We start from the raw sequence: 12,944 nt of genomic DNA on the forward strand, positions 1-12,944 counted from the left end.
ATATGCCTGCTTACTCATAGGCCTACATTTTTATATAGGCCACCCGCTTTTCGTGTGGCGAACGTATGTGGTGTGCCGTCACGTGTCTTTGACAAATTAGGTTGTGCTGCGAGTGAAGAAAATTTGCAGGTTATTGGTCTAAAGGGATCATAAAATCTAAACAGACTTCTCGAATCCTCTGTGGTTACAGAAGAGCCACATCTAGAATCTGGTCGTGTTTCAAGATGATCATAAACGTCGGCCAATCCTCTGCCTTCACACCAAATCAAGGGCATTTTTGGAAAACGCGTGTGGACAAATATTTACGAATGTCCTTGCCTGTCATTCAAAGTCTCGGTGAGTCCCACAGCCGTTCTTACTGAAATACCTAGAGATACTTTCAATATTTAAAATACGGCAGTTAGAGCCACAGATATTACCTTTAGAGCTTCACTGGCTCTCTAGTTAATATGGCACATTTTTGTTTCCTCTGAATCACGTGAACACAGTATGATGAAACACACGTGAACAACACATTAGGACCAGGTTTATTTCGCAACTGTACATCGCTGCAGCGTTCATTTCTTTCAAAAACAGAACAGTGCTCTGTCGGCACAAAATTGCATCGAACTTACAAAAACACTTCGCGTAATTTAAGATTGCCGTCTTCTGGGTTGTTGCGCCGTGTAGTCTGGTAGAAGTTTACGGACGTTTCAGAGGTCCTTGCTGCGTCCATCATAAGGGCTCATCACAATGGCAGACATCTTCAGACTCTCCGCCGTGAGAACCTCAAATCCTACTTCGCATTAAAGCCACTTTTTAACTTCAAACTAAAATAACCTGAAATACGTTCTCTAAGTTGTCCGTAGTTATCTCTGGCTTGCAACGTCGTATATTTTTTCGTGATTACCAGCGTTTTGGAAAAATTAATCAGCTTCATTTTGAGACTTCAACCCTAAAACGCCTAACCTAACCTCTTACAATGCTACACAGCGCTTTACAACTGTACCTCAGAAGGCCACAAACAACATTTTAACAGCCGTGAGATTCTCACGATCTCATATACTAAGGGTTGTTTTATGTTAGAGACTTTCATTAATTTCAACTAATCTATAAAGTACTGGCCGCAATAATTTCCACCTTGGAATTTGTATTAGACGGCAATTGATTACTTTCATCAGCCTTCCAGATTTCGAGTCATTACAGTATATATTTTATATCACATCACAGTATTCAAACGTTTTACCTACATTTCTCAGGCGTTGAGATATATTTTATGTTGGTAATTGTTTCAATATCATTTCTGTCTTAACGAAATACCACAAACTAGTGACGACAATGATGCAATAGCAATAGTAGCTAACTGCAACACTGACTATATAACCACAATATTTCCATTATTTACTTTAAAACCACAAACACTTAACCAGAGCACACATTCCAATATAAAAACTTGAATGAGAGCGTCTCCAGTGTCCTAATAACAAGAAGTGTTGAATCTGCCATCAAAACGTGACCCACAACTTATCAAGTTTATATTCCGAAAGTGGCGAATGGACTTTGCTGACATCCAATTAGTTTTGTTTCTTTATTCTCGATATGCTGTTTGCTTCGTTTGCTTTTCTTCCGAACAAAATTCTCAGCAAAACCCTGGATATCTGCAGTACGATCACTACAACGAAACCGACAGCAAATGCTAAAGCAGCGATGACATCTAGCAGGAAGTACTGGTACCAGGCGAGGTCGAGTGCAGCTGAACGCATGTGAGGCGCTCCCTTGTGCCTGATCACGTACTCCGTCCAGAACACGGCTTGCTCCAGCGGTGTGAGTGGTTGGTCCCGGAAGATTTGAGACAAACGCTGTGCGTTCTCGCGGTACCTTTAAGAACACGGAGAATCTACAATCTGAATACATTCTGCGGGTTCATATTTTATCTATTTGCAATCCGGCATACATCAGAACGCACTAATTCGATTTATACTTAACAGAATAAACATTGGTAGTATTGAAATAACAAATATTCAGTATTTTCTACTGATTTTACACGTGAACTAATTTCGTCGTGTGCTTGACAAGAGCACTCAGTATATGGACCGGTATTTAAATGTGTGAGGATGTAGGATTTTTCCTTTCGTCAAAAAAACCACAAATAGCTGGGTTTCATTGTCTCCCAAAAAAATTCATCATTCGGCTGTAGTCATATAAATTATTCCTATGACGATAATGAGGGCGATGGTATCGATATTAACAAAAGCACTAGTAACAAGACACGAATATAGTAGTTAATATTTTTCGTGATAGATGATCAGCTCCAAAGAAATATGTATAAAGCCCTGTCCCGAGAAGTTATCGGTAATATGCAATGTTATCCTCTCGAGAGACCAGTCCTATTACTTTCAGCGTTTCTAAAGCAGTAATAACCTCAATCCTCAGAGACTGATGTCATAAGCACTCACAAATACTGCCCGTCACCCAAAACAAAGATAATTGCATTACGATGCATTGGTTGTTTCAAATCGTAAGTACGTATAACCAACGAAAACTATTAAAATGGATGTGATGCTGGGTAAACACGCTGATAATTCATACCTAGATAAAATATCTAATTGTCGTAGCATTAATAATCCAGCAAAGAACCTACTTTGGAGTTTCAATTATTTCTCGGAGAGCCCAAGTTAAGGATTCTGTTGTAATATTATTGAAGTCAATCCTAAGTCCGTAGCCTGCTTCCACAGCCCTCTCTATATTCAGACTCTGATCGGCGAAGACCGGGATTCCAACTACAGGCACGCCCCTGATGATGGCTTCCAGCGTGCTCTGCAGTCCGCCATGTGTAATGAACAGTCTGACGTTAGGATGAGCTGCATTAAAAATGGTAAACTGGAGTTAGTTGAACCCGAAATATACAGCATATTTAGAAGAGATTATTTAAACGTAAATATAAAATGTTTAACATTTAAAAACACATCAGTCAGAAATGTAAAATTCCATCCATTCTGGAGTCGAAGTAGTTAACTTTGACAGCTGAAACCGAAGATTCATCACCAATCTTATAGACGTCAACTATCTGATCCGATCCTAACACAGTCACATCCACCTCCCATTCTCAGTAAGTTGTATCTTAATGTTATCTTGCCGCTTTTTTCTCAGTCTTCATATTGTTATATTTTCCAAGACGTTTAACTTCCAGCATGCATTCCTTACAACTCCGTCCCCGGTATAAGCCAAGAGCGTCGTAGTAACGTAAAATTCACCACCCTAACAATACGAATTGACCTCTACGATTCACGAAATTCCTCGTTGTAAATTATCTTAAAATCCACACGTATTACGCCCAAAAGAAGGCGAAACTATTTCCTCTTTTAAATATGCTTAAACATGACCATTTATTATAATTCAAATCGAAAATTAATAGACCTAATTCTGAACAATTTATTTCAACATACAGGCATACCTCGTTCTATTGCGCTTCGCATATATTGCGTTTTTTTTACAAATTGAAGGTTTGTGGTAACCCTGCGTCGAGCAAGTCTATAAGCGCCATTTTTCCAACAGCATGTGCTCTCTTCGTGTCTCTGTGTCACATTTTGGTACCTCTAGCAATGTTTTTTATACATAATGCTATAGCACACTTAATAGACTACAGTATAATGTAAACATAACTTTTATATGCACTGGGAAACCAAAAAAATCGTACGACTCACTTTATTGCGGTGGTCTGGAACCTAACCCGCAATATCTACGAGGTATTCCTGTATATTTATAAACTCGTAAGCATGAACACTCACCCAGAATGTCGGATTGAGGCAGCCATTTCCCGAGCCTTACGTTTTTTGGTTGTCCTGGCAACGTGTCTGTCTCCCACTTCCATAACACGTGCTGCTTCAGCTTTGAAAACGCTTCCAAAATAGCATTTCTCTTAGACTCGGGCATTTGAGAGCTTTCCAGGTTTGAGCCCATACTAAAGTAGATTACTCCATGTGGAGCTTCGTCAAGATATTTCTGTAATTCCTACATGAAGAAATTCGAATAAAGCAAATACGTATATCAAATCTAAAACTTCTTGACGATGGTGAAGAGTCAATTGAATAAAAATTTTCTTGGATATTATCCATCGTCTAGTCCGGAGATAGAGTCCCATCTCCGAAACGTCGTTTTACGTTTTATATTTACTAGACGATGGATAATATCCAAGGAAATTTTTATTCAAAAGCAAATACGCCTCATACTAACGTGCGTTTGGACAAACAACGGTCAGTAAACACAAGACACGACACAGCTACACAAAATGACGTCAGAAAGCTTATTCCTCGGTCACCAAAGAACAATACTTAGTCAAATCAAGAAGACGTTGTCGGAGGATGAGTATTATATTGTGGGTGCAGTTATAATTATGAGGTTGTTGTGTAAGGTAAACACTAATAGGAGAAGGTACTGGATTCAGCTGTTTCTTCAAGTTTCGGCGAATAAAATAGCTCGCAAAATGTAATTCTCGAACTGAGCTCATTTACAAAATTGAAAGCAAAATATCAGTTATTAAGTATTTAGCGCATTGTAAGAAGGAATATGTTAAACATGATCCGTGTTTATTTAATATTTAATCCCCTTTTAAAGAGTACCATATAATTAATAATGTAAATTAGTGTGGCAGTACATTAGTTCAGTTAGAATGCACTTAAAAGTTTTCAATTTCCCTACAATATTCTACATATCTGCTCACACCTTAATAAATATAAAATTAATTTAAATACTCAGTTGCATACATATGGCCCGTCATAAAGAATATGTTAGCAGTCAATGTCCCTCCACCCATCAAGCCTTCACTGTACTTCGCCTGCGTAAGCAGATAGGGAACACAATCGAGAATGAATTTGCTAACAACAGGATGAATATTTTTGCTAGCTAAGGCCTAAGATGGAATGTATGGAGCTGGTTAACAAGCAGAAGCTACTTGGCTTCAGAACCACATAATCTGTTCTAGTTTATGTTATGCCTTGGATAACAGTTCCTAAAATGGTGTACTTCTGTTCCATCTCAAAATGATACACGTTAGGAAATGAAAGAATAAGGCATCAAATCTGGCGCGTCAGCTTGAATTTGACTAGTGACCTTTAACCAAGATAATAGTAACCACGGTAACCAAGGCAGCCTGGATATTTCCTATCCAATTAACTTTGGCGCACATACATACACTCATAGGTCTTCATGTATATTGTTAATTAATATTTCCAGTATTAACCAAAATGGGAACGAAGATCTTCAATATCTAATGTCTTGAAATTTCCTTCAGCTGCTCTCGAGTTGTTATATGCAGATACATGGGCGGATGGGACACAGTTATTTCAAAAAATAAAAAAGACAATGAAAAGACGGAGATCTAAGCCCATTCAAATTTCACTTCCTTTAAACCGGAATGCACGTTCCGGAAAACCTATTAAACTCGCCGCCCGTACCCACAAAAAAACTCCAGATTGTCTGAACACATGCTCCTACAGTTTGATACTAGGAAGTTCTACCAAAATCTGCCGATGTAACCATTACTTCAATTAAACTTGTTCTTTACGTAATGCATTTCTGAGCGCCAAAATCGATTGGGTGGACAATCTTCAGTTTACAATATTTAAGTTAGTTACCATGGTTAAAGTTCAGAAGTCAAATTGCTGTGAAAGTGCCAGAATTATAAGGTTATGCGTGCATGTTATAACTTGGTAAAAGTCTTCTGCCAAATTCTGATTTACCATATTCCATTACAACACACTACGAAATAAATGTAGTCCATGTGAAATCGTCGTCTAAGACTTTCTAATGGAAAAAGTCTCATTCACGCGTCTAAACTACGTGTGTTTCCTCGTAAAATTGGATATGATCTGACAAAGCGTGTCTAAGGCTGTCGTTCCTTGTCTTGTCTTTGCTAGCCGGTGTGTGATTAACAAAATAAACTATTCACTATTAATACTCCGGACCACTTTAATACTATAACACACATTTTCTAAGCAAATTTCTATTAACTCTTTGGCAAATTTAGCATTGGCCAAGTTGAGGCTCTTGGTAACATGGTGATAAACATTTGGCTCTCAAGAAATCTTTTGCTCCAAAAATTTAGTTCCATGCAAGGACGCAGGGCCTATGAAGTTAATAAGCGCAGATCATAATTTACGCAACAACGAGTGTGGAAGGAATACTTGCATAACATGGGTTAATATGTAGACCTCGTGTGTGACAAACAATTAGACCTACATATTACTTATTTGTTACTAGTGCAGATATTGACGTTTCTCACCTGTGGAAGCTTCTTCGGAGGTTTCACGTGCATTCCGCCAACCTGCACGTAGTTTGGCGAGAGAGGCTTCGGGTAACTGAGACTGAAATGCGAGTTGACAAGGACCAAGGACGTTCTGTATTCCAGCTCCCACACGGGTGGAAATTTGTCTGTATAGTTGAAATATTTCTGCATCACGGCATTTTGTTTCGGCACGTGGATCAGGTGCCTGCCCACGTGTTTTAGTGTACCAACGACTGTATTGTGCATTCTTTCCCAGAAATTCATCTTACCCTTGTAATGAAGGAACTCATCGGGGACGTAAGAGTAAGGATTAGGACTTCCGACCCAGTCAGCCATGAAATTTCCTCCTCCGTATGTGCAGACTTGTATAATGGGAGCGTTAAATTTATGAGCGAATCCTAAGACACATTCGTTAATAAAGGCTTCAACGATCACAAGATCGAAATGAAGATCTTTAGAATGAATCAGTTTCTGGATGTTGTCATTTTGCAGTACGTGGTCGCACAACGCTTCACCCATAAACCACATCATGAATGTCAACTGGAAGAGTCCAAAGGACTTCATGTCGAACAAATTACTTGGCACTGTAATTACAAAAATCAATAAAAATATAAATGATCCATAACGGAAATAGGCCTACGAGGAGTACACAATACAGTTTGTGTATATATACAGACATACTCACGATTTATGGCTGCATATTTAACTGAGACTATGGAAACCATTAATATTTGTACAGAATATCTATTATAGTGCATCAGAGCCACTATGATTGTGACAACGTGTATTTCACAATCCAGAAAAGTATAACTCACATTTTCTCTGCCTTCTAAACATCTGTTATCGCATTTATTGTCATGATTTTATCTTCAATAAATGATCACAAAGACCAACAGGTAATACAAGATCTCAAACAGCGAATACGTGTACAGTATGATTCCTTACCATGCCCTCCAGTGACAGCTGATAAATTAGCTGTCACGTATATCTCTGTGTAGTTAGGGACAGGTTTGCTTTCTGGGTAAGGACTAACAACAGTCACTTCGTGCCCTCTGTCGGCAAGTTCCAACATTAGAGCCCTCAGGACGAACACGTGACTTCTCGCTGGAAACGGGAACACGCCAAGGATCCTGGCACCATGACTCCAAGGAGCCACTAGCAGCTGTGCCAGAATTACGATCCACAGCGGAAACTGTTAATAATAACAACAACAATTATAATCCCGAAGTGTTTGGCTGTTTGTGGACCAGACAAATAATCGGTTTACAATAATAATTCAATTCATTTATTAAAGTGTTTGCCAACAGCGAGGAGCCAATGACAGGCAAACGCGATAATACGTACATGTACAAAAAAGCAAACAGACTGAACTAAATATATGAATGAATATATAAGATCAATCTAACATTTAACTCGATTCAATTCAATTCTTCATTATTATTATTATTGTGATGTATCAACTGCCAGAAGGCCAATTACAGATACAGCACAAGAGACGAGCACACGAACACAATAATAAATATAGAAAGGTACTAACAAATATAATATAAAAATACATTGATACAGAGTACGCTAATACACAAAGAAAATTGTTACTAAATGCATTAGTATAGTTGTAATAATAATTTAAATAAATTAAGTAAATTAAACTATTATAGAATATTATGAAGTGTAACAATATTTGTCATATAAGAGTTTGGTGTGACCATGAAATTCTGCATAATAAATAGATGGCGAATTAAAGCCCCACTGCAATACTTAAGTAGGATTTTGAGGAGAAAATATAAATAAACATCCGCCACAATTTCCGAGTTTCGAAGCTTTTACGTTTATGTCGCTTTTTAAAATTGTGATTGTCGATTTTTACAAAATAGAAACAATTCATGTAGATCAGGCCCCGACTTGTTTTCCTAAGACAGAACACGGAGCTCCTATGGAGGAAAGCATATTAAAAATTTAGTCTACATAAGTGGACCGTGGTTTGGAAATCGATTTTGATATAAATTTCCACTAAGACTGATCCTGTTCGCCTTATCCCCTATTAGTATTCATAGCTTCTTGGAATCTCCCAGAACCACGCAATTATAATTGTTGGCCAACCAGTTGTAGTTACTGCCCCAGCTTCAACTAGGTCTTCAGTCAAAAAGTGGCTTAAGTCTCAATCTGACTCACGAATAAAGGCTCGTCAATTTTAACTGGTTTTCGCTGTGACAATGATCCATTATCTTGCAAAGAGGATAACTTCCTTGGCGTGGGCGAGGCCAGAACCACCTCTGTAGCCAGTTTTCGGATATATTGGACACACTTCCAAGTTACTCGGCGACAGAATCAGTTGATAAAATTCCATCCAAATTTCCAAAATAAGCTTTTAAATATTTAACTCAGATTGAATTTCATCGGAATTTATCTTACGCTCTCAGTCCGATCTTCGGTGTATGTTTTTGTGCCGTATTTAAACTATTACGTTGCTGCAAATTATAATTAAGTTTATTACGTCATCCACTCCGTTGACTGCATGCCATGTTCCTAAGATATCATGCACCGACCACCCGCTAACCATCCCGATAAATGGCGCCCACTTTAATATTATCATTTAAACGTCGCACCAAACGGACACGAACTAAGAAGTCAAACTACACCAACTTTGGGACGACAAAAAAATAGTGAGACGTTCGGGTAAATATATTTAAACATAAGACGTCAATTGATTTCTTTGCCTACGACAAATGAAAGATGAAACCAGATTCAAAGCATTTTTCAATCGTCATGTCATAGTACTTTTTGGGTAAAAGGTAAAGTTTGTCCCACTATACGCCATGTAGGCGTTTGGGGTGAGTGGAGGTATAGCTCCTCTCTTCCTTGACCCCGGCACTAGATGGGGGTGAGTGGTCAGCATCACGCCCCGGCCGGCTTTACCCCCGGGAAAGGACCCCGGTACCCATTGTAGAGGAGGCTGGGTGGGCCCCAGAGCCGGTCTGGACGCAGAGGCTAGAGGAAAAATCCTCTGCCCCCGTCGGGGATCGAACCCCGGTCGTCCAGCCCGTATCTAGTCACTATACTGACTGAGCTATCCCGGCTCATAGTACTTTTTGGGTACAAGTTTGATATTTGCGTTTAAACTATCTACGTGTCAATCATGTTAAGCAAGTAGCTTCATCGTAAGATATTTGTCATTCGGAAACGACGGAAAATGTAAATAAAGCCTTACTTGTCTCTGCTACTAAAAATGATTTATCTAGTAAGTTCCTTAGGTATTGTAGTACAGATTTGAATCACCATCTATAAGACCCGTATCAGCGACCTTAATTCCCAGCTAATTTAAAACACCGGTACATGAATAAGAGCCTTATGATTAATCCTTAGGCATTATATTTTACTTTCATGACTAGACGCATATGACAGCCCCGACAATAGTTCGCAATGAACACACACAAACTTGTGATATAAGTTGAAGTTTGGAGTCTCCAACCTCATTCTGCTTTATCTCTAGACAAAGCGAGATAGTGCCTTTCAAATAATATTTCAGCGACTGCTTGTCTTCATAAAAATATAAATTTTCACAAATTACTACAGGATTGCACAACTCTTTATAAATGATTTTCTAAAGTTTCCGATAATGACGAATTGGTTACTGACACCCTTACCAAATTGATTTCATATAAAATGGATGGAGAGTGTGTGTGTGTCTGTGGAATGAATTCGAGGAAAGAATGTAATAAAGACAAGAATATTGATGAGGTCGCAAGATATTGGCCTTAGAACTTTAACCCAGATAACGAAAGTAGCAATGGCTTATGATCTGAAGTTTTCACGACGACTACGAATAATGAATCCTTCTCGGGCTACCAGCCGTGTAAGGTAGATTAGTGACGAAAACACCGAAATTTTGAGAACCACCCTGAGGACGAGGACGACGATGGTTCCCGAAAGGTTGGTGTTTTCTTCATTAAACCAACTTACACGGTTGGTAGCCCGAGAAGAATCCAGTAAGAGTGGCATTCAAGGTAATCCGGAGATTCTCCACTCTAGCATAAAAAAGTGAGTGAATGCAATGCGCTCAATATTCTTGTCTGATTTTTTTTTTAATTTCAGTTTTCATGAAAAGTTCTAATAAAACTCCCGATATCAAAAACAATCAAAATCCACTGATCCGTTCCTTTGTTACAACATGCTCATATTCAGGCGGACGGGGCGATTTTAATAGGCGCTTCATAGGGTTGACAAAGCACGTATCTGATGTCAGATGGAGTGAGTGGAGTACAGCCAACTATCGTATAACTGTAATGTAGTCTATATAAAATGCACTTCAGACATCGGGAATGGGCCAGAACAACATTGGTTCATGAAAGTGACACCATTTTAAGGTACAAACTCAGTACAGAGTCACTGGTTTGTAAAATATTAAAAGCAAAATGGCGCTTAGTGGCTTTCTGCTTTGGGGTCAGGACCTTAATGTGTTCAACTGTTACAATATCCTGGCACATTATCTTAAAATTTTACATCTTTCCTTCCGTCACCCTAACCCCGTTGGTTATCACGTCAGTCACGACGAAGATCCGACACGTTCCTCATGCGCAGTACACATTGGTTACAACTTCTTTACTTTGTACATGTAATTGCCACTTAATTACTCCTGCCATCAATCTTTGGACAAAATTTTAATTTTTTTTTTGCTACATTAGATTTCCGTCATTTACGAAGACTTATAATGAAGCCTCGTAATTAAAACTATTTTAATAAACTACTTTGAAACACGGTCTAATTGTACGTATAGATTCTTAGTTCTTTTCTAAGTGTCTATCGAGTTACGAACCTCTACCAACCATATATTTTGTTTTACATTTGTTATTTCTATTTATTATTTCACAATGAATTTTAAAATCCCTCTTCTTTCTATCAGTATTCTTGTGTATTCTTTAGCTATTAACACCGGTTTTGCTCTTCTAACTTGAATTTTTCCATAAGTACTACCCCAGATGTAGAAAGAATCTAATGTTATCCCTATCCACAAAACAAGGAACAAAATTTGAGTGCAGCAATGGCCGAGGTACCTCTCGTTTGTCAACGACATACAGAATTTAATAGAGTATTTTTTTCCTGAAAGGTTAACGCCATTTATGAATAAAAGCATCAGGTACGATCAATGTGGATTCCGCCGTAACAGGCCAACTAATGATCGGATCTTATGCATTCAGCAAATATTAGAGAAAAAGTTGAAGTACAATGGGTCAGTTCACCAACTATTTGCGGACTTTAGGAAGGCATATGACTCAGAAGATAGGCACTGTTGGCATTTTGATTCAGTCTGGAATAACAAAAAACTTGTTGAGTTAATTAAGAAGTGTATGGATGGGGTATTTAGTAGAGTTCGTGTAGGCAAACGTCTGTTTGATCGTTTCCTAGTGCATGATGGCCTAAAACAGGGTGATGCTTTGTCCCCAATGCTTTTTAATTTTGCTCTAGAGCGTGTCATCAGGAAGGGCTCGAATTGAATGGTCTGCACCAGGTATTTGCCCGTGCTGATGATGTCAATTTGCTGGGGGATGGTGTGGGTACCTTAACCAAGAATCCAGAAACTCTCCTACAGGCTACCAAGGAAGTTAATGCAGACAATACTAAATACATGGGCGTAATACGGGATCAACATTAGCAACAATGGCGGAACATAATTTTAAGTAACACATCGTTTGAAAAAGTTTCAAAATTTAAGTATCTCGGAATAACAGTATCAAATAGAAATGGGGTCCATGATGAAATTAAGAGTAGAATAAATTCGGGAGACGCTTGTTTTTATGCAATTCAAAAACTGTTACTATCTTGTTTGCTATCCAAAACACTAAAGAACAGAATATATAAAACAAACATTTTGCCTGTTGTCTTGTATGGTTGTGAAACATGGTCTCTTACCTTGAAGGAAGAACGTAAATCACAAGTGTTTGAAAACAGGGTTCTCAGGAGGATATCTGGACCAAGGACGGACAAAATAAGTGGGGATTTTTTTAACGAGAAGTTGCATGCATTGTACAGGTCACCTAGCATAGTAAGGGTAGTGAAATTTATGAGACTCCGATGGGCTGGACATGTAGCACACATGGAGGCAAGGGGTACATACAGAACTTTGGTGGGATTTCCTTCTGGACAACGACCACTGGGCAAACGAAGAAGGAGATGGGAGGATAACATTAAGATGGATCTTAGGGAGGTGGGCTGTCAGGATGGTGAATAGATTGAGTTGGTTCAGGATCGTGGCCGGTGGCGGGCTTTGGTGTTGTCGGTGTTGGATCTGCAACCATGGAGTTAGTTAGTTAGTTGACTTGAATTTTCCCTTCATCCGTGGCCCCTGTATTTACTGCACCATAAACGTATGCGACAGGCCTCATCCATGAAACCTAATGAAGAAAAATACTTGCCGGTACCTTTCTTTTGGATTTCCGTTCAGATCATGAAAGTGTCCAGGCGTTCTTCTGTGGCTACCTTAGAAATTAGTGTGTGAATGGGACAGTGGAGACAAGTAATAAAATAATAGGACTACGTACAGAATTCTGAACAGAAAAACGGATACTTGAAGAACACAGAAGGCGACTGGAACTGGCTCTGGATCGTGACCAATGGCGCACTTTGTTATTAGCGGTGCTGAATCCTGGGTTCTCGTAACAAAGACTACTTTTGTTTGCAGGTTTTA

At 38.8% G+C, this 12,944-nt stretch overlaps 1 protein-coding gene across 7 annotated transcripts in view; it reads right to left on the minus strand.

Moving 5' to 3' along the window:
* Positions 1-509: 509 nt before the first annotated feature.
* The window catches only part of LOC110836960 (UDP-glycosyltransferase UGT5), a 183,366-nt gene continuing 170,931 nt past the window's right edge, over positions 510-12,944 (minus strand). For 4 of the 7 annotated variants that reach the window (XM_087348792.1, XM_087348793.1, XM_022078716.2 and 1 more), the window contains 5 exons: positions 7,208-7,454; positions 6,260-6,846; positions 3,768-3,990; positions 2,621-2,840; positions 510-1,857 (listed from right to left, as the gene is read on the minus strand). In XM_087348792.1, coding sequence (XP_087204918.1) covers positions 1,554-1,857; positions 2,621-2,840; positions 3,768-3,990; positions 6,260-6,846; positions 7,208-7,454 — 1,581 coding nt within the window. In that variant the 3' untranslated portion in view covers positions 510-1,553. Of the gene's footprint in view, positions 1,858-2,620; positions 2,841-3,767; positions 3,991-6,259; positions 6,847-7,077; positions 7,455-12,169; positions 12,652-12,944 lie in introns of those variants that run through there. The other 3 variants (XM_022078714.2, XM_022078718.2, XM_022078717.2) reach the window with 3 other exon arrangements.

This window comes from Zootermopsis nevadensis, unplaced genomic scaffold (assembly GCF_977971745.1).
Source record: "Zootermopsis nevadensis isolate Lab colony 2312 unplaced genomic scaffold, Znev_1.0 Znev_ptg000013l, whole genome shotgun sequence".
Classification (NCBI taxonomy): Eukaryota; Metazoa; Arthropoda; class Insecta; order Blattodea; family Termopsidae; genus Zootermopsis; species Zootermopsis nevadensis.